At 45.5% G+C, this 19,360-nt stretch overlaps 2 protein-coding genes across 2 annotated transcripts; both read left to right on the forward strand.

Annotated features, from left to right (window-relative positions):
• Positions 1 to 1,575: 1,575 nt before the first annotated feature.
• Positions 1,576 to 13,262, forward strand: TMEM171 (transmembrane protein 171). Its single transcript, XM_083465516.1, is given in 6 exon segments — positions 1,576 to 1,999; positions 9,788 to 10,502; positions 11,587 to 11,726; positions 12,496 to 12,528; positions 12,532 to 12,588; positions 12,590 to 13,262. Coding segments are annotated over 5 exon segments (981 nt in total). The 5' UTR covers positions 1,576 to 1,999; positions 9,788 to 9,877; the 3' UTR covers positions 12,716 to 13,262.
• Positions 13,263 to 13,362: 100 nt separating this feature from the next.
• TMEM174 (transmembrane protein 174) lies at positions 13,363 to 18,810 on the forward strand. The gene has a single exon (XM_083465557.1). It carries the CDS (start codon positions 18,050 to 18,052, stop codon positions 18,587 to 18,589), a length of 540 nt encoding a protein of 179 aa, XP_083321683.1. The 5' UTR covers positions 13,363 to 18,049; the 3' UTR covers positions 18,590 to 18,810.
• The last annotated feature ends 550 nt before the right edge of the window (positions 18,811 to 19,360 follow it).

A 19,360-nucleotide genomic window follows, 5' to 3' on the forward strand; every position in this document is an offset into this window, starting at 1 on the left:
GGAAAGGGTGATGGCAGTCCAGCTTCAGGGATACATGGAGGAGTTGTAATGTCTGGATCCATCTCTGTCTGGCTTCAGGACAGGTCATAGCTACCTCTGTCACCCTGGTTAATTACATTTGTCAGGATAGAGATGGAAGGAGGGCATGTAGCCTTGCTCATTCTGCTTGATATTGCAGAGGCTTTTGATACCATTAAATACTATGATATCCTTCTGGAGGGGCTCAACATGAGAACTAGGGGTACTGTACTTAAATTGTTCTACTCCTACCTCCACAGTTATTTCCAGAAAGTAGGGGGGCACTGTTCAAGGCAATGGCAGTTTTCCTGTGGTCTCCTGCAGGGTTCCATCTTGTTCCCCATGCTATTTAACATCTATACGAAGCCCATGGGAGCTGTCATTTGACGTGAAGTGTCATCAGTATGTGAAGGACAAGTAACTCTGTTCCATCTGAATCAGGAAAGGCAGCTGAGGTGCTAGGCCGGTGTTTAGAAGCTGGATGTGAGTCAACAAACCGAAACTCAATCCTGAAAAGATTCAGAAGTGGTATTAGACTATATTATTATTATTATTATTATTATTATTATTATTATTATTATTATTATTACTGTACTTAGGATGCTTCCACAGAAGAACTTCATATTGCAAATGTGTCATTCTGATTTTTCTCTGTATACATCTGATACATTAGCTTCCATGCATTTATTTTTCATTCAACATTCATTGCTGTTCTGCCATCCATACCAGCAAGCAGAGCTTGATAGAATATACCTGCCCTGTTTTTCTGTCCTTCCTCTCTCACACTCCTCCCTTGACTCTTGCTACCTTCTCCCATGCTGGGCATGCATGTAGTTCTGAACCAGAGTGTGCATACTTTTAAAAATTAATTACTAAGAAGTGTGCAAAAGGAAATATGATCTGCCTTACACATCCAGCTAACGTTTCATGGTGATTATACTGGAGGTTTCCTTTGGTGTTGGGGTCTGTAGAACTAAATGGCTGAGTTGTACTCTGGTGCAGAGCAAATGGAAAGGGGCGCAAAGATACCTATCACCCACCAAAACGTAATCACACATGATAAAAGACAGAAGGCACTAAGGAGTGGTTGTAGATCACAAGCTTCCTGCTGTTAAAAAAGTAGGAGCTGGAATTTTGACCAGGATGTGCTTGACTTGAGGTGGGAGCAATACCGATTCCACAATAAACTCGTATACGGTAATTAATTTTCTAGAGCTCCAGTGCCACTGTCTTTTCCACTACTGTATACATTTTCTGGTGAACCCGCAGCCGTTTAAAATGTGACAGTATGAAATGTGCCTGTTTGCCACAGAGAACCCAAGACGGAAAATGGGAAGTTGAAGCCTGGCTTCTTCCTGCATGGCCCTTTCTTATTGCATTGAATATATACAAAGTTATCTAAAAGACTTGGGGTGTATTTTTTATTTATTTAGGTGGCAGCTTTATTCTCCCTGGCTATGAAATAGTTGGCTTGCACCTGCGGACTAGAGGGGTTTCTGTTCCTTGAACGTCCTGCTAATTTAAACCCCCACTTTCTTTCCGTGCCCTCCAACGAAGGGGGCGCCTAGCATGAGGGACCCCTCCGGGCAGCCACAGAGTCCCCCCATTCCTGCTCTCCCAGCCCTCAGGCACTTTCCCTGCCCAGTCGCCGCCCTCCGCTTGGCGGACGCAGGCGCGCCTCCCCGCCCGGTGCTGAGGGGGCTTCTTCTCCACCCCAGAGGGCGCGCTTGCCTCGCACAGGACGGCGCGCTGGCCGGGTAAAGAATCCTCTCTTTCCCTTCAGAAGCGGAGACCGAAGGGAAAGAGGGGGGAAAATCACCGCGCGGCTCCCGCTCAAGGTCACTCCGGGCGGCCCCAACCCAGCGACGTCAACCCCCGACGCCGAAGGGAGGCGGCCCGGCTGTCGGCCAGCGGCGCAGCGCCTCACTCCGCGCCCCCCAGCGAAGAGAAGGCGGCGCTCCTCGAGCCGCTCTGCTTGGAGGTATTCGCCGCGCTTCTTGCGCCGCCAGCAACCTCTCTCGGGTCAAGAGGCGGAGGGGGGGAAGAGAGGCGAAGGTGGGGGAGCCTATCATGGGTGCCGTGGCGGGAATGGCGGCGGGGGCCGAGGTGCAGGAGGCGAAAGAGAGGCTCCCTTTCCCCCAGAGCGACAATGAGAGGCTGGAGCTTTCCCGCCTCTGGGGAGGAAAACAACAGCCCACCCGCCTTCCTCCGGGTGCATTAGGCGAGGGCCGACGCTTTCCCCATCCTCAGGGTATTGCAGCTTTTCTCTCTCCCCCCCTCACAGCTTCCTGTCATGCTGCCGCACTCCTCTGGGTGGCGTTTAAGGTGGTGGTGGGAGGGTTGATACGTGCCGACCATCACGGGGGTGGACATGGCGTGCGTAAAAGCGCCTACTTGTGTCTCGGGCTGGGCGCTTGCCCGCCAGGTGTGTCCTTGGAAAAAGGCCGCGCTTTTGACTCGTTTCATTTCTCAGGCCGGGGTTGCAGGGTGTCCTCGTTGGGTGCAAGGGGTCGCCGCTCTTCACGCGGAGGAATGGGCGCTCTTGCCCCATGCAGTGTGGCCGCAGCTTAGTGGTAGAACATCTGCTGGGCTGGGAAAGTCATGCCCTGTCTCAAACCGTAGAGAGCAGCTGCCGGTCAGTCAGTAGCGATGGACCATTGCTGTGCCTCTGTATCAGGCAACTTCCTATGTTCCTATGCTGTCTCCTTTTCACAGGTCATGCTCTCTGCCCTTACCTTTACTGCTGAACCAATAACACCCAGGAGCAACTATGTCTGCCGTGTACAGGTTGCTGGTGCCAGATCGGATTAGTATATTCCCTTCCTTACCTGCTAACTGTAGTTGGATGACACAACATTTATTGTCTTACTAGCAAACTGATTTCCCTCCTTTCACAAACACTGCACACAATGAGTTTGGGCATTCTTAATGTTTTGTTATGGGGAAAGGGGATGCATGCAAGCTGTGTAAAAAAAGTTAGCAATCTAAATGGGGAAATATGCATACTTGCAGAAAAGAATGTTTCAAAGTCATTGCTGAACTCATTCTTCAGTAGGGGCATGTCAACAGATCCTTTAGGGGTGTTTTGCTCCTGTTGACTCAGCATTAAAAAAACGAATAATATTTCATTTATTTCCTGCCTTTCCTCCAAGGAGCACCCACTTCTGCATTTTATTTGCACAACAACCTTGCAAGTTGGTTAGGCTGAGACTCAGTGACTGGCCGAAGGTCACAGCTGAGTGGATATTTGAACCAGGTCTCCCAAATGCAATTCAATACTTTAACAAATGTGCCTATTTGATTACAAAAAAAGCTTCAGATTTAATTGCAGAAGTGCTTCCAGCCATATGTACCCTAATCTTTTCTTATAAGTTTCAAAGGTGCACTTGTGCATGGCTGCTTGCTAAGGCATACTTTTATATGCATCTCTGGCAGGCAACCAGTGACTCTCCTGATGTTATTGGACAGCAACTCCCATCATCCTTTGCCCTTGGCTGTGCTCACTGGGGCTGAAGGGAGTCAAAGTCCAACAACAACTGGAAGGCTGAAGACTCTTCACCCCTTGTCTATGAGCTACGTGTTCCTCATGTGTTTATCTTTTCTTCAGTCATTATCAATAAACATCTATATTGAATGAAAAAAGTCACTTGTGCATCTGTCTGGCAGCAATCTATTAACATCCAGAGCTACTCTTGATTTTGAATAATGTCTAGCTTTTAATGCTATCAGTCTTTAGCATAGATAACTGCATATATTGGAAGCCACAAAGTACATGTCATATGCAATCTCCTGCTTGCGTTGTAGGTAGAAGCCCATTCATTTCTTTGTCCTTAATTTTTGATGGAATGAGGACCTCACATCTCACTGTATTGTTAGGAACATAGGAAGTTGCTGTGTGCTGAGTCAGACTACCTGTCCCTCTAGCTCAGTATTGTTTACTCTGACTAGTAGTCGCTCTCAAGGGTTTTAGGCAGGAGTCTTTCCTCCACCGTATCTGGAGATGCCAGGGGGTGAACCTGAGACCACCTGCATGCACAGCATGTGCTCTTCCACTGAACTATGATTCTTTCTCAAAAGGGTGTTGTGTTTTGGTTTTGGTTTACAAAGGGGCAGCAACCCTAAAGCTTCAGCAAGTTTTAACAAACTAAAAACTCCACTTTATAAACACACACAAGATTATTATTAGTTATCCAGTTAAAGCTCCTAATTCAATAAAGTTTTGGTTTCCTTAGTTTTCAGGGGGAGTCTGCGGGTGGCAGGTATCTCGTATTCTAACCCAGATCCAGCTACACTTGGGTTGCTGTCCTGTACCCAGTTACTTGAGAGTAAGCCCCTTACTTCTGAAATGTATGGGAGCAAAGCTCACTGTTAACTGATGGTGAAATCCCTTGGAGTTCTGGTCAGTCATTACAGCTGTTGAGTTGGCTTTAAACAGGATTTAATCACTACACATTTTAGCTAATTCTGTGTTAGTGTCTGTTAAGTGTCAGGAAATTAATTCAGAGAGATTAATTCAGAGGTTTCTATTGAATCCTGTTCATGTTTACGCCAAAGTCTCATGGAGTTACTCTTGAGTAAATACACATTGGGTTGGAGCCACAGTGTACATCATGGATCTTTTCTACTGTTTTGACTTCATAATTCCCATGGCATATGACCTTAGGTTCACTAATACTTCGAATCCTAGTTTCCTCTCTCCTTTGCTGCAGTTCACTATGGGTAAATTTGGGTAGCACATAAATGCCAGATCTTCAAATTGTACAGTTGGCACATTCTACGTTGAGACAATGTGGGGGTTGTGGGGTTGGCAAGTTTTGATGACTTCATCAAAAACCAAATAAGCACTCTTAATGTGTTATGGTAGAACTTCCTTAGTTTTACAGATTAAAGTTCATTGAAAATGAAACTATATAAATTTTCTAGCATAGGCACTAGATTTCCCAATGTGAAACCCACAACAGAGAGTTCTTTGTGTTCATTCTTTTGTGGTATTGAAAGAATTAAAAAAATATGTCCAACTTCCCTTTTATATATATTTGTGTCTGCTAAATTACATTGCTACAAGATTGATGAGGAAAGGACACTTCCTCTAAAACAGCAATAAAGACGTCCATATTTTGCTTTTATGTAGACTTTATATCATTTCAAATTAATTCCATTTGTCCTGGTCTTAGGACTTTCTATCATGTTTTAGAAGGGAAGTATGAAGCTTTGTTTATGGAAGGCTTTACTCTGCTTCCAGTTTGATGCTATAAATTTACCAAACATATAAAGAAATCACTTCTGGAAAAACCTCCATGCACAAGCATCCTATCTGCGAGTGGGGCGCTTTTCGTTGCAGTGTCTTTAGGGACTTAAAGGGCATGCTGCCCTTTGGCACACCTGAGGATCTGCAATGCCAAACTAAACTGCACAGAATGTGTATGTTGCTTTTCTCTCTCTGCCCACCCCGTTCTGCACACGGATAATCAGAGAGTTCAGGCACATTCCTGTATCCCATCCTGAGCACAATTATTCCACACGTGTAAAACCTCTGCAAACCGTTTAGAGGTTCTATTTACAATTAAGTGGTATACGAATTCTCTTAAATACATAAAAGCTCATACTCCTGTAAGTGTTCCATTCTTTTCAATATCCCCACAATAGGGACCAGGGATGCTGTTCCCTTGTGATGGAGTAAAAGAGCTGTCGTTGCGTTATGAAAATCTTACAGAGCCCCTTGCAAGGGGCAAGATGTAAATTCTTCACAGTGTATAGCTTTTAGGTGTTTTATGCATTATGGGCTTAAAACACAGCTAAGTTGTTCTTTTTCCCATTTGGATCGAAGCTGGTTTGGAGAAAATACACATGATCAAAGCACAGCATTTCCTAAGAAATTACAGGATACATAGAGGAAAGATGTGAGTTAACATTGGGTGTACACTGCTTCCAGTGGGGATGCATTGGATACAGAGTAAACAGGAATGTGTACACAGCATTAATTACCTTACCCTACAGCAATGTTCATTGCCTAATTTATCACTTCAAGAAGCTTATATTAGCCTACAAGGGGCTTATCGGACAGTTTCTCATATGAACACTGGACAGATCCAGATCTGTTGAGCTGTAGCAAAGGCTTCATACACACCATACATGTAAAAAGCATTAGTTCCCGCAGGGAATCCTGGGAACTGTAGGTTACCCCTTACAGAGCTACTATTCCCAAAAATCCTTAAACAAAGCACCATGTGACTTCTTAAGCTCCGCCCCCTGTGTTGGTGTTCCTGGAAGGAATCTTTTACTTGTATCCACACAGGGACTGGGATATTTTGGCTAGTCTGTGCTGTTCCCCAATATGTCTCTGATAGGTGGAACCATTTGGTTTATAATTTTAACATGTCTTGCATGATGCCAGAGTGTTGTCATTTTTCTCCTTTATTGAGGGCAGGTGCCTAGAGGTAAGAGCAGGGTTGAAGTTGTTGCCTTATGAGCTGAAGCTGATCACATGGAATAAACCCTCTTATGCAATCCAGCTAGGATAAAGTGCTGGGGAAGATGGGGACCTGCTATTTCATCCCCTCTGGATCATGTATATCACATTGAGGAGTAAAATCCTGGCCTGTTTTGTGCTCGTGGGTTTGGGGCTAGGAAGCAAACTGCATTTTTCTTCATGGTCTCTCTGCAGTCCTTTATTTCCTTACAAGGAATCCTTGCAATCATAATTACATTTTTACAGGTGTGAAGGTTTGCAATTTAACTCGTGTTGTGACCAGCCACACAAATGAGTGATTGCTTTCTGTTTTAATAGTTGCAAATGGACTTTGGACTTCTAAGTGCATGCAAATCCTTTCCTCTTCCTGACTGCCTGCCATGGTCTTTATTTGTCTGTCACATTTATATCCCAAGATGCTCAATGCATCTTACATGGAGTTGGCCCATTTTACCCCCCACAGCACCCCTGTGAGGTACACTAGTCCAGTGTTTCCCAACCACTGTTCCGCGGCACACTAGTGTGCCGCGAGATGTTGCCTGGTGTGCCGCGGGAAAAATTAAAAAATTCAAAAGATTTTTTTTTTAAAGTCAAATTTTCGATTGGGGCGCCGTCACTAGATGACCCCTGGGGTTCCCTCCCTCCCTCCCACTCTGCGCCTCCCTCCTCCTCCTCTTCCTCCGGGGAGGCCCTTCCTGGCTCTCGGCCAAGGCTTGGCGGCTGCCACTCACTCACTCGCTCGCCCACCCGTCCCTCCATCCCTGCACCCGGCCTCTCCCCCTCCGGCCCCGGCGCGGAGGCTGCCGGGATCCGTAGTCCCCTCGCCCTTGGGCTCCGCGTCCGCACGGGGTGCGCAAACTACGTTTCCCAGCGTGGCCTGACGGGCTGGGCGTTTTGTTTGAAGCGCTCTTCTCCCGGCCATGGAATGAGCGCAGCGGCGGCGGCCGGGCGGGCAGGGGCTCTTCCACGCAGACCCCGCGCAGCCTGCCTGCGGCCCCACGGAGATCGGGCGGCAGGATGGAGCCCGGGGATCCCCGCGGAGGCGGAGCGGCGGAGGCAGGTAGGGCTGCGTCGGGGGGGTGGTGGTTTATTTTTGCAATGCTGCATCCGCGCCGGAGGGGATGCATCGGACCGCGGGGAGACCCCTTGGCGTGCGTGCAAGGCAATGCCTGCGTGCAGGCGTTGCATGGAGTGCAGTGCAATGCAATGGCAACGTGGCGCCCTGCATGCATGCATGCAACTTCCACCGGCGCTCCGGACTTGGCAAGTGAGGGGGGTCCCCAGTGGGCGGCAGAGAGAGCCGGGAGGGCGAAGGGGAGCCGGGGGGGAGCAGCGCTGCTCCCCGAGCCGAGCCTGGGGGGAAACTTCGGCGTCGTTGCGCCGGGTGTTGGAAGCGGAGGCTGGCGGGGGCCCCTCACCTGCAAAACCTGGTCGCCTCTCATATATTTCGTGCATTGCATTCATCGCCCGCTTTCTCCTCCAAGGAGCTCCCGGGGGCGCACGTGGTTCTCCCCGTGTTATCCTCGCAACAACAGCCCTGCGAGGTGGGTCAGGCGAGTGGCCCAAGGGAGCACCCAGGGATTGTCCTGGCCAGGTGGGGTGATTTGAACCCTGCTCTCTGCCCGGTCTTCGTCCTCATTTAGCCCCCACATGTGCATGACTGTGCATGACTGAGGTTTTCCCCCGTCTTGGCTATGGTGTGAGTCTGTGCTGTTAATTAATGGGGTTCTGCCTTCGGAGAAGATGAGCCAGCCCTCAAGGAGGTGATTATGTAATTTGCTAGCAATTCATGTCCCTCCCGGCATGACGCTGCGCGCTGACGTCACGGGGCTGTAATGGTGGTGTGCCTCGAGATTTTTTTCATGAAACAAGTGTGCCTTTGCCCAAAAAAGGTTGGGAAACACTGCACTAGTCTAAGAAGGATTGCATAAAGGCCCCCAGAGCTTGTTAGCTATTGATATCTGAACTCAGGTTTCCCTCAGTCAGAGCTCAGCACTCTAGCCCAACCTTCCCCTAAGCTGCTGCCTTCCAGATGTTTAGGACTCCAGCTCCAGCATGGCCAATGATCAGTTGATGGGAGTTGTAGTCTAAAACATCTGGAGGGCACCAGATTTGAGGTAGGCTGCTGCTCTAGCCATGCACCACAGCATGTCGATCTCTCTACATTTCTGCTACCCTGAGAGTTTATTCAATTCTACTGAATTAAGTTTACAACATTTACTAGCTTCATTAAAACAAACCTCAAGTCCCTGATGTAGCAAGAGAGAGCCATGTGGATATCTGAGCAGGGGTACTTGCAAAAGTGAGCAGCCCTACCTCAGTACTAGCGATAAACACTGATACATGTCCACCATTGCTTGCAGCCAACACTTTTTCCCAATCTGATCCCCTGAGAACCTACCTTTGGGGCTGGGAAAGGTTGTGAAGGCATGGTAGGAGCTTACTTGTACTATTGTAAACAACAGAGAGCCCTTCACTGCAAATTGCATACTGATCCAGGGACCTCCAAGTGAGAGATGCTGAGGAAGGACACCTAGAGGGTTGAGAGACCCTGGGTTGCTCAAGACACACACATTATTTTTTTACTTCCTTCGGGGCCTTAGAAATAGACGAGGTTCAAACTCTGGACATGAGCTCTCTTTCTCTAGTGAGTCACTGCCCCCTTGCTTATCTGTGTGAGGTGCCTTGTCTTTGCAGCCTATGCTTGAGGTTCCTGGTAGTTATTTGCATCTGTAAAAGATCTGAAAAGACTAGCCTTATTCATCATTTGTCGTTTGTGCAAAGTGTGCTCCTTCACCACAGTTCCTAATAGGGAACAATCCCCACTTGTTGTGTTCCAAACTCTCCAGCCATGGAGGCAGAAGGCTATGGCCCTATGCCACAAATGCTGATGTATGTGAACTATATTCTAGTTTATGTACTCCTGGGGTTAATGCCACAACTGGTTGCAGAGTTGGTCAGACTCTCCTGCCATCCGTTGTATGTGGTGGGAAGGTGGTAACAGAGAGGGGAAAGGTGGGGCTCACATCTTGAGCTTTACTCTGACTTCAGTGAAAGTATTTTCAAATTGAGCTGCCTCTTATTCTGATGTAACATGGCATTCTCATAGGCAAGACCACCCCTTGAGCAAGCAGAGGATTCAGCTAACTTCCTCTTCTCCCATGTCATATCCCCAACTCTGCCCGGGAGCAATCCTTTTCCCACCCAGCAGGTGTAAATAAGGGACAGACTCAATATGTGAATTATCTGTTGTTGCCCTTGGCTTAATAATCATAGTCCTCTTTTCGTTTTCGTTCTCAGGCCTACTGAAGTGGTAATGTCATTCTGATCTCCATAGAAGAAAACTTGTTATTCCTTGGTTTGAAGAGGGATTTAAAAAAAATAATAATAATGTATCCAGTTCCTGGTTCCATGCATGAAGGAGATAATGGACATCCTAGGAAACTTATCTCTTTCCTTTTCGTTTTTGGCATTACGTTGTTATGTGCTGGATTTCTGCTTTCGATGTTTGTGTTGCAGACGTGCCCAAGTGGTGCCTTTGGTGACTGTAAAGGAGCCCTCAAAATCATTGGGCCTCTGCTTGCTGTTACTGGACTAGTTTGTATAATTCTGGCGCAATCGAGAGCTAAAGGCTACCTCAGAGAGGTGCAATTGCAAGATGACCAGGTGTACGGGTTTGTTTTTTGTCGAGGAAACTGCCAGTTTGCTCAGTTCCTTGTCTTTGGTTTTTTATTTTTAACTAGTGGGATGCTAATCAGCGTCCTTGGCATTTGGATTCCGGGATGTAGCCCAGGTTGGCGCTACCAGCAGTTTAACCATAGCAATACTTCTAATGTTGAACTCCAGGATTGTGGATTTCATTCTGTTCAGACCATGGGACCTTTGATTGTGCTCATTGGATTGTGTTTCTTTGTGATAGCTCACATTAAAAAGAAACAAAACATAAATTTCGTCCAGGAGTCTTCTGTCAATGAAGAAGAGCAGCTGGATCCTGAATCATTTCAAGTTACAGTGGGTAAGTGAATGACACAGCCAAGAAGTCTTCCAAGTGGGCAGTCCCTAGATGCCAGCAACAGGAGACACTTGCAAGGACACCCCATTCCTCCCCAGCACTTGAGGGGTGGATTAGGAGGGGAGGGAAGAATTTTGGAATCGGAATGTGGGAATGGTGGAAGAAGAAGTCAGGGTGGGTAAGAAGATAAACTCCAGAAGCTGGCACTGAAAGTATAGTTGCAAGGACTGCTTTTGAAGTACAGTACACTCCTCAGAACAGTGGTGAAATTAATGAGAGAAATGGATTCTATTTTACAAAGTATAATAGCAATACTACTTCACGGGTGGCGCTGTGGGTAAAACCTCAGCGCCTAGGACTTGCCAATCTCATGGTCGGCGGTTCGAATCCCCGCGGCGGGGTGCGCTCCCGTTGCTCGGTCCCAGCGCCTGCCAACCTAGCAGTTCGAAAGCACCCTCGGGTGCAAGTAGATAAATAGGGACCGCTTACTAGCGGGAAGGTAAACGGCGTTTCCGTGTGCGGCTCTGGCTCGCCAGAGTAGCTTCGTCACGCTGGCCACGTGACCTGGAAGTGTCTGCGGACAGCACTGGCTCCCGGCCTCTAGAGTGAGATGAGCGCACAACCCTAGAGTCTGTCAAGACTGGCCTGTACAGGCAGGGGTACCTTTACCTTTACTTCACATTGTGTTGAGAGCACTTGTCTCAGTAGCCCCTACAACAGCATTTTAGACCTTCCAGTTTATGGTGTTACACCATTTGTGTGTCTAGACGAATGCAGATCTTAAAGCTTTAATCTCCAAGCATTTTCAAAATATTTTAAAGTTGCCCTGTGATCCTTTGATGAAGGGCAGTGTGGAAATTTAATAAATAATAACAATATTCTGCATGCTAATAAAAGTGCAAGTGTTTTCCAACAAAAGCAGGGAAAGACTGATAAGAGTTTAATCAAATGATTTGAAGATGCCCTAATGCCTGGGAGTGATGATTCTTAATGAAATGCACATCACAAGTAGGGCTATCTTGCATGTTGCTCCAAAGAGAACTGCAGATAAATTCGACCTTAAAAGTTTTGGATTTTTCTTTTGTAGGTGATACTGTAATGGTATTCCCACCACCGCCACCGCCTTATTTCGCTGACTGTCCACTGCAAACAATAACTCCTAGTGTGGTAACAAGTGATTTGCCTTTAAGTGAAAATCCTCCACCGTACCACAGCACTTTTATTAATTGGTAAGATCATTTGTACTTTTAAATTTTTTGAGCATTTTGCACATGGGCTAATGCAGAGTTTGCTGTATACCACCTGATATTTTATATGAGGGGGTGGCCTATAAATATTTTAATTAATAAATAAGCAGATTCTTGGTTTTCTCAGCACCTGGGTGCCAGACCCTAGTGCTATGCTGCTGTGAGCTCCCTGGAAGAATATAAATGTTATTAACAAGTTAAACAAGTCACAGGCATTCCATCTGAATGTACACTTCACATTACATCATTTCCATCATTATATTTCAGAGCCTTTGCCCTATCTTTTCTGAATCAACTAGATATTAATTCAAGAAGCCTTTGCATCCCTTTGCATGATTGGATGCCTCTTCTTACTTGACAAATAAGATCTTTCACAGGTGCTGCTGTTGTGTACTGATTTGCATGCACCATGGCATGGGAAGGGTGTACCTATGTCCTTTTTCATTGTAGTATAACACTGCATGATTGGCTTCCTGTCAGAAGTTCGCACTTCTATATTGTCCATGGGCGATGATATATATGAAGCAATTCGCCATGTGCAAAGTACTCTTTGGCCTCTACCAGTTAGAATTAAACTGGCTGTATCCATACCAGATGTAATTTTACCACTTTGGTGAATAGAACATTATCATCATTGCTTTTAGGCACCTTGGGTACTATATGTAGAAAGGCGGGGTATAAATCGAAATAGCAAATATAGAGAGATTAAACATGCCAACATGTGTACCCTTTCGTTATTTCTTTGCAGAGCAGAGAATGCTGATGCGTCAAACCTGGTCGCTTGAAGAGAGAATGAGCTACTGTATACAATGTCAGGATGTGATTCACCTTCTGAGAACTTAATCCACACTCTCTCATCCCTCTGAGCCATCTCAAAATTATAAGGGCAAACGAGCAGCTGTAAATAATGAATGTGTCTTTTCTTCCTCTCCTTACATCACCCAGATGATCCATTGGCATCCGCTTTGAACCAGCTGTAAGAAATACTCAAGAGGGAAGGTGTATAAAAGGGGAGAGAAAGAGGACTGTTAAATTACAGGGTGAAAATAGCCTGCAAGAGAGATGGAGGAGCTTTGAGCCAGCAAGGAGAGCAGCAAGCTCCACGGGCAAGCAAGTAGAAGGCCTGCCAAGCCAAGACTTCTGTTACTGGAAAACGAAGCCAAGGCAATCTACAGAGAAATACTTGGGACTTGAAGGACCCAGCACCTTAACACCTCTTCATTTGGCACCTTGTATGTAACTGGAATACCCAAAGCAATGTACGTCTCAAGTCAAGTCAGCTACCATCTGAACATAGTGCTGTGGCACACATCTAGCAGAAGGAGGGGGAAATCTGGTGGCTTTGTCTTTCTGTTTCCTTTTTCCTTTTCCTTTTTTGGCTGTTGACAAACTCAAAAGTAAAGACACTGGAGACCTCAGAGCACCGAGTATGTGGCGTGTGTGTTTGGGCTGACCCTCATGTTAATGAATTGTACATGTGAGATTTTCAGTTGATTAAACATTATGGCATAATATACGTGGTGACTGTAGCACTTGAGTGGTGTGACCAACAGCAAGTTTTAGCCTATAGAAATAAGAGCCAAAACTGCAAGTTACGCAGGATCCATGGCTGCTACTCTAGTACAATGTGTCATTATAAAGCCTCCAGTGTTTCCCTACTTGTAGCTCATTGGCTGCTGCATACAGCAGGCAGGGAATCTCTGGACATGATGGTATCGCATGGTTCTTATTTAATGTTACTGGGGGAGTGTGTCCTGGGAGGGGCTCAGTTCAGCTTCAGCTGCGCTTCCCCTGTAATGCTTGTGGTACCTACCCAACTGAGGATGGACATGATACAGAGTTATTAAATTTTAAATGATGGCAAGAGAATGAGAGAGAAATTCTTCGCCAACTCAGAATATTGGAACTCTGGGGGGACATAGAGTGGACATAGCTGAAGGCAGAAAGTGCTTTTTCACACTTTTTGTAATTAAGTTGTGGGCTTTGCTGTCACAAGATGTGGTCATGGCCCCCTGTTTAGATGGATTTTTTTAAAGGGTTAGGCAAATGACGGAGGATAGGTCCTCTGCCTCCATGATCAGATACTCAATGTCAACAGCAGAAGGGGGTGGTGGGGGGTCACTATTGTATCCATACCCTGCCTGTGGGCATCCCAGAAATATTTGGCACACCAGTTTTGGAAACAGTATGCCTTGGTCTGCTCAAAGAGCTGCCCATTGGAGCAGCAGGACTGATATTATTTTACTGAATTTCTTCCCCACCCTTCACCATAAGGTCCCAAGGCAGGTTATGACGACGACAAAATACTAAAATCAGCTAAAACAACTGAAGAATAGGTGGGCCACGCACAAATACATAACACTTGTTATAGCCTAGCTCTGGGACCTATCTGCCACTTAGTCCAGCAGCAGAAATGGGAACTGACTCGTGCTGTTCTTCCTCTTATGTACTTTAATCTGCATTGTCTAAGTGTCGAAGCTGCAATCGAAGAGTCAATTAAAAAGTAGTTCTACAAATATTTTTCCTCTTAAAATGTTGAAACTGAGCAGCTACCACTTGCTGAATTATTTGGGCCCAGAGTCTGAAATGCATTGAGACTGAAAGTAAAAGTCTTTTGCATTCCTACTAACAAATGCTTTGGTGTCTAATTCAGAGCATTCACAGTCATTACATAAGTCATAATCCCCATGAACATCAGTTTTAGCTGGTGGTTAAGAGCACTACATCGGAGATGAAAAGAGTTAATGCTCTAACCCTTCAGCTGTGGTAATGACTGATTTCATGCGAATTGCTCTTAGTGTAAATCACAGTGCAGGGCTTATACCAACTGGACCCATTTATTTTTCACTAGGCCTCTTCTGTGAGTTTGACCTCTCTCACTGAAACATGCTATTTGCTCATCTATAAACCAGGAATTACTAGAGAAGATTTAGCGTAAAGGACACTGCAGGTACCTTGAACTGGCAGGTTTGCAACAGGAAGGCTGAGCTCTAATGAATCCCAGGCAAACTTACTAGAGAGTAAAACACATTGAACATAATGGGGCTTACTTATGAGTAAACACATGCTGCATTTATTGTGATATACTGAGTGTCTTGGGTTTGTTGGTTTGTTTTTGCATGATGTCACTGCAGGCTTTTAAAAAGATTTTTATCTTCTTTAATGCTGGAGCACATTTTTGACATGTTTGTGATCATCGACTCCCAAGAACTTCCACAGTACACAGATTTTTCATTTAATACACATATTTCTTATAAAACATAAAAAACCTTATTACAGTGAAAATGTAATCTACAAAGCAATTAATCAAAGCAGTCCAGAATCTAGCCTCTGCAGAAAATGCTAAACACTTTCTCAAAGTAGGAAGGCTTAACTGAAGTAGTAGTGCCCCGACTGTGAAATATTCATCATGCTACTTGCCAGGTTCCTAGTTTGCTATGAATTGTATGTTTTTACAAGCCTCCAATACGAAACAAACTTACTCATGACCGAGTGAGCACCAATAAAATCAATTTCAGTTAGAAGCATGGTAGAGTGCTTTTGCAGAGCTTTCATTAGATGACAATTCATGTAGTTATGCAGAAAGACATTCTCCCAATTCTGTCATGAGTTAGGAGTTTAAATAAAGTTAAATAATTACAGTAACTACTCCAAAACGGAGAGGGAAATAAAATGAGCAGGCAAAAACCGTCTTCCTTTGTCTCTAGCCAGTGACTGTGAGAATGTTCCCCACAGGGCATTTGAGAGGCAGGCAAGGGAGTATTTTGAAAGATACTACAAGGGTTAGGAAGCTGGTGTTACTCTCTGAAGCCTGTACTAATGTAGTTAGGCATGTTGAACATAGAAACGCTGATGGCAGCATTCTGCCTAGAGATTTTACAAGGAGAGACGCTATAAAGAGCAGCTTCTTAGAAGGTGTGCTAATCTTAACTTTGCAGTGCTAGCCAGGGAACAGCAACTATAAAATGAAATCATAGAACTGAACTTCCTATTACAGTTCTGACCCAAAAGAGGAAATAATCCTTATGAGAAACAAATGTACCTCAGCAGTAATTGTAAAATGCAGCAATGAATAAATACCTTTTGGCACGCTTCATAAAGGGCTCGGCCACACAGTCTGAGAAGACTCTTCCAAGGTCACCTTTGCAAGCTGCAAGAGAAGAAATAGCCATTCAGAAAGATGTGCAAATCTGATAGGAATCCGGTTAGGTCAGATAAAGCTTTTCACCTGCTACTGCCAGGGAAGTCTGCAGACGGCCCCTTCAAGCCTGAAGCCAACCCTGAATAAAAGGCAGTGTCTCTTGCGGGGCAGTAGATGCTCTGAGTGGGTGCTGTAGTGTTGCCAATTGTGTTGTCTTCGTCTCGCCACCCTAGTTTGCTTAGACCAGTGTCTAGCCCTTGGATTCCATGCTAGACCTAGGTCTTGCAAAGATTCAGTGGCCTTGGCTGATGCAAGGAAAAGGCCAGGGAAATTACCTAGGCTGCACTTTGCAGCCTCTAAGTGTTTTCAGCATTGGGGCAGCAGAAGCAAGCTCCACTTAAATCCTGTAGTCAGGGTGGTACTATGAGTTGAGTAGGTTTAAAATGTGAAACTTGGCATAGGTTCAGATAATCTATTTCTTTATTTTTATTTTTTAAAAGCCCAAATCTGGATTGCCTTGTCAAGCTTTTTGTTTTAAAATGTAAAGTGAAGGTGTTGGCAGAGCAGGATGTGAGGCCGGTGTCCGCATTCCTGGCTTTGTTTTCCTTGTGGTTTGTGATCTTCCATATCTTTTTCTCTGTGAAGCTTCAGATTTCTTAGTTGTAATCTATGCTTACCTTGGGGTAAGGTCTGTTGAGCACAGCTTGACTTTCTTCTGAACAGGTTACACTTGTGCTTATCTAGAAAGCTGGTGGGTATCTGGGGAGCAATACATACCGGTTATCACAGTGGTGGTTCTTGCCCATTGTCACTGATAGGGCAGAAGGCAAAGAGCCCAACAGTAGGTGGCGCCAGAGCCAATGGCAGGCAGAGCCAACTAATTCTACTTCTGTCCTCCTCTTCCCTGCTGAGTTATACAAGGGTAGCTGAAGAGAAGGGGGAAGCTAATAGGCAGGACCATCTCCTAGACTGATTGTAAGTATAAAGGCAGGCAGGTGCAGGCTGACTCAGGGTAGACTGCGGTTGGTGGGGCAGTGCCTCTTTTTCCCCAATGGAAACGTCAGCTGGTGCAGAATGTGGTAACCGGATTGCTGATAGGGGGACATCAGGCTGACAATATGTGAAACCATCTCCACCGGCTGCCCATCTACTGCCCAGCCAGGTTCAGGGTCCTTGTCGTTATTTACAAAGCCCTGAACAACTTAAGGCTCAGGATACTCCAGGGACTGCCTGAACCCTTATATCCCAGCTTGATCACTGAGATCATCTGCAGGAACATCGTTGTTCATTCCCCAAATTGGCAATGCTCCTTTGACAAGAAACAGCCTTTAGTGTCATTGGCCCAGTATTGTGGAGTACTCTCCCAACACAGATTCAGCATGTGCTGTCTGTTTCGGAAAACCTTTCAACTCAGGCTTATGCAGGGCAAATAAGAGCACATCTTTCCACAAGAGCTAGCGGTTTCTGATTTTCACTTTTTAAATGTGTTTTTTTGTTGTAAGGTTTTGTTGTGCAATTGTGAACTGCTCTGCTATAATTTATAAATGCAGTCTAAACCAGAGCCTAGGGCTTGCAGATCGGAAGGTCGGCGGTTTGAATCCCCGCGACGGGGTGAGCTCCCGTTGCTCAGTCCCTGCTCCTGCGCACCTAGCAGTTCGAAAGCACGTCATAGTGCAAGTAGATAAATAGGTACCACTCCAGCGGGAAGGTAAACGGCGTTTCCGTGCGCTGCTCTGGTTTGCCAGAAGCGGCTTAATCACGCTGGACACATGACCTGGAAGCTGTCTGTGGACAAACACCGGCTCCCTCAGCCAGTAAAGCGAGATGAGCTCTGCAACCCCAGAGTCATCCGTGACTGGACTTACATGGTCAGGGGTACCTTTACCTTTTTATGTATGTATACATATATTTATAAATAAGTAAACAGCTTCCATTACTATTCCCCATGAGATGATTAAGTCCAGAGTCTAATGTTACCCAACTGCGCTATTGTGAACAGAGTTCTTGTATAACTAGTGCAAACTTGGTCCATCCTACCAAGGACACCCTCCTTCCTAGGCATTCCAGGACAGGTTTGCACAGTAACGGAATGGAGCGCTGTTAAAGATGCCTTCCCCTGCGTGTTTTCCTCCACTCCTTGTTAGCCGAGCAGTTCTGAACTCATGGTGTCTGATGACCACAAAGCTGGTGCCACACTACTTTTATCTGGTGCGTTCTTGGGGCTAGTAGGAATTATATTCACCATGATGGGATGTGCAAAATATGAAAGGGTCATTCGCTTCGAATGGACTCAGTTGCTCGGGCCTATTGTGCTTTCAGTAGACGTGACTTTTTTGCTGATTGCTGTGTGCATGTTTAAAATGATTGCTTGCAAATCATGCAGCCCAAATGAAGGAACAGCATCTGACACAGGCCAGACTCCTATTGGACAATCTGTTGTTTTCACTAGGATTAGCCAGGCTATAAACTTCCACGGTGCTACAGTGGTGCAGTACATCCCTCCTTATTCAGCCCAGGAAGGTGTTGGCATGAATTTTCATCAAGTATTGAGTCATCCTGGAATTCCTCCATTCTCCAGGCCATTAATTCCCGCTTTGAGCCCTCCTTGTTACTATAATGTCAACCCCCTGGATAACTCTGCTTTTTCTGCAGATGAAAATTACTCTGCTTATCTTCCTGCAGACACCAGAATTGGAAGGTAAGTTACTATGTGTAGTACACTGCATTTCAATTGCAAGATCTTTTACATGCACTGGTTAGTGGCGTTAATGAAGCATTGGCGTAGTCTTTGCTCAGACAGAATTTCAATTACTGACTTGAAATAAGAGCATTGCCCGAAGCAGCAGCCATAACTGGTTCACAGATATTGCCGTTCCAATTAATTAATGATGCGGCATTCATGGAGCATTTTAATCTTCTATGTGTTGTTTAAAAAAAAAATGTATCTGTTACCTCCGACACAGAATTATTTTAATTTTGTCAAAGTAGCATTAGGAGTGGATTAATAGAGATAGATCTCCAGATTTCTACCCCAGAATCTATTTTTCATGCCAGAAACCTGTAATAGTATGGGGAAAAGGTGTTTTTGAGCATATTCAGAATCTGCTTTCCTCAACACTAAGCAAGCATATCCCCTCCCCTTCCTATGGTCTTGAAAATTAGTTTAGAAGAGCAGATCTGCATTACATGCCCTTATAAGCTCCACAGCTGTTCTCACACTGGGACTTTAGCTGTCCCCCAAGAATGCATTGGTTTTTTTGTGACTATCATTCTCTGTAGAGGCAGGCTGTGCAACCTGCATTAAAGGGGGGTGGAGTTTGGGTTTAAAAATACAACAACCTGCTTTTGTTAGGCACCTGAATTTTTGCTTTTCAGTTTATAAAATTCTTCCTATCCCTTCATCACATTTCCAGATCAGCTGACACTCTCCAAGAACCTGGAGAGATGCTGAATGAAGATATTAACAGTGACGT

The sequence above is a fragment of the Podarcis liolepis genome (genome assembly GCF_965112155.1).
Source record: "Podarcis liolepis genome assembly, chromosome: 11".
Classification (NCBI taxonomy): Eukaryota; Metazoa; Chordata; class Lepidosauria; order Squamata; family Lacertidae; genus Podarcis; species Podarcis liolepis.

Bases quoted from the DNA above. Each gene is read 5' to 3' on its own strand.
- TMEM174 (XM_083465557.1), top strand. From the start codon at position 18,050: ATGGTGTCTGATGACCACAAAGCTGGTGCCACACTACTTTTATCTGGT.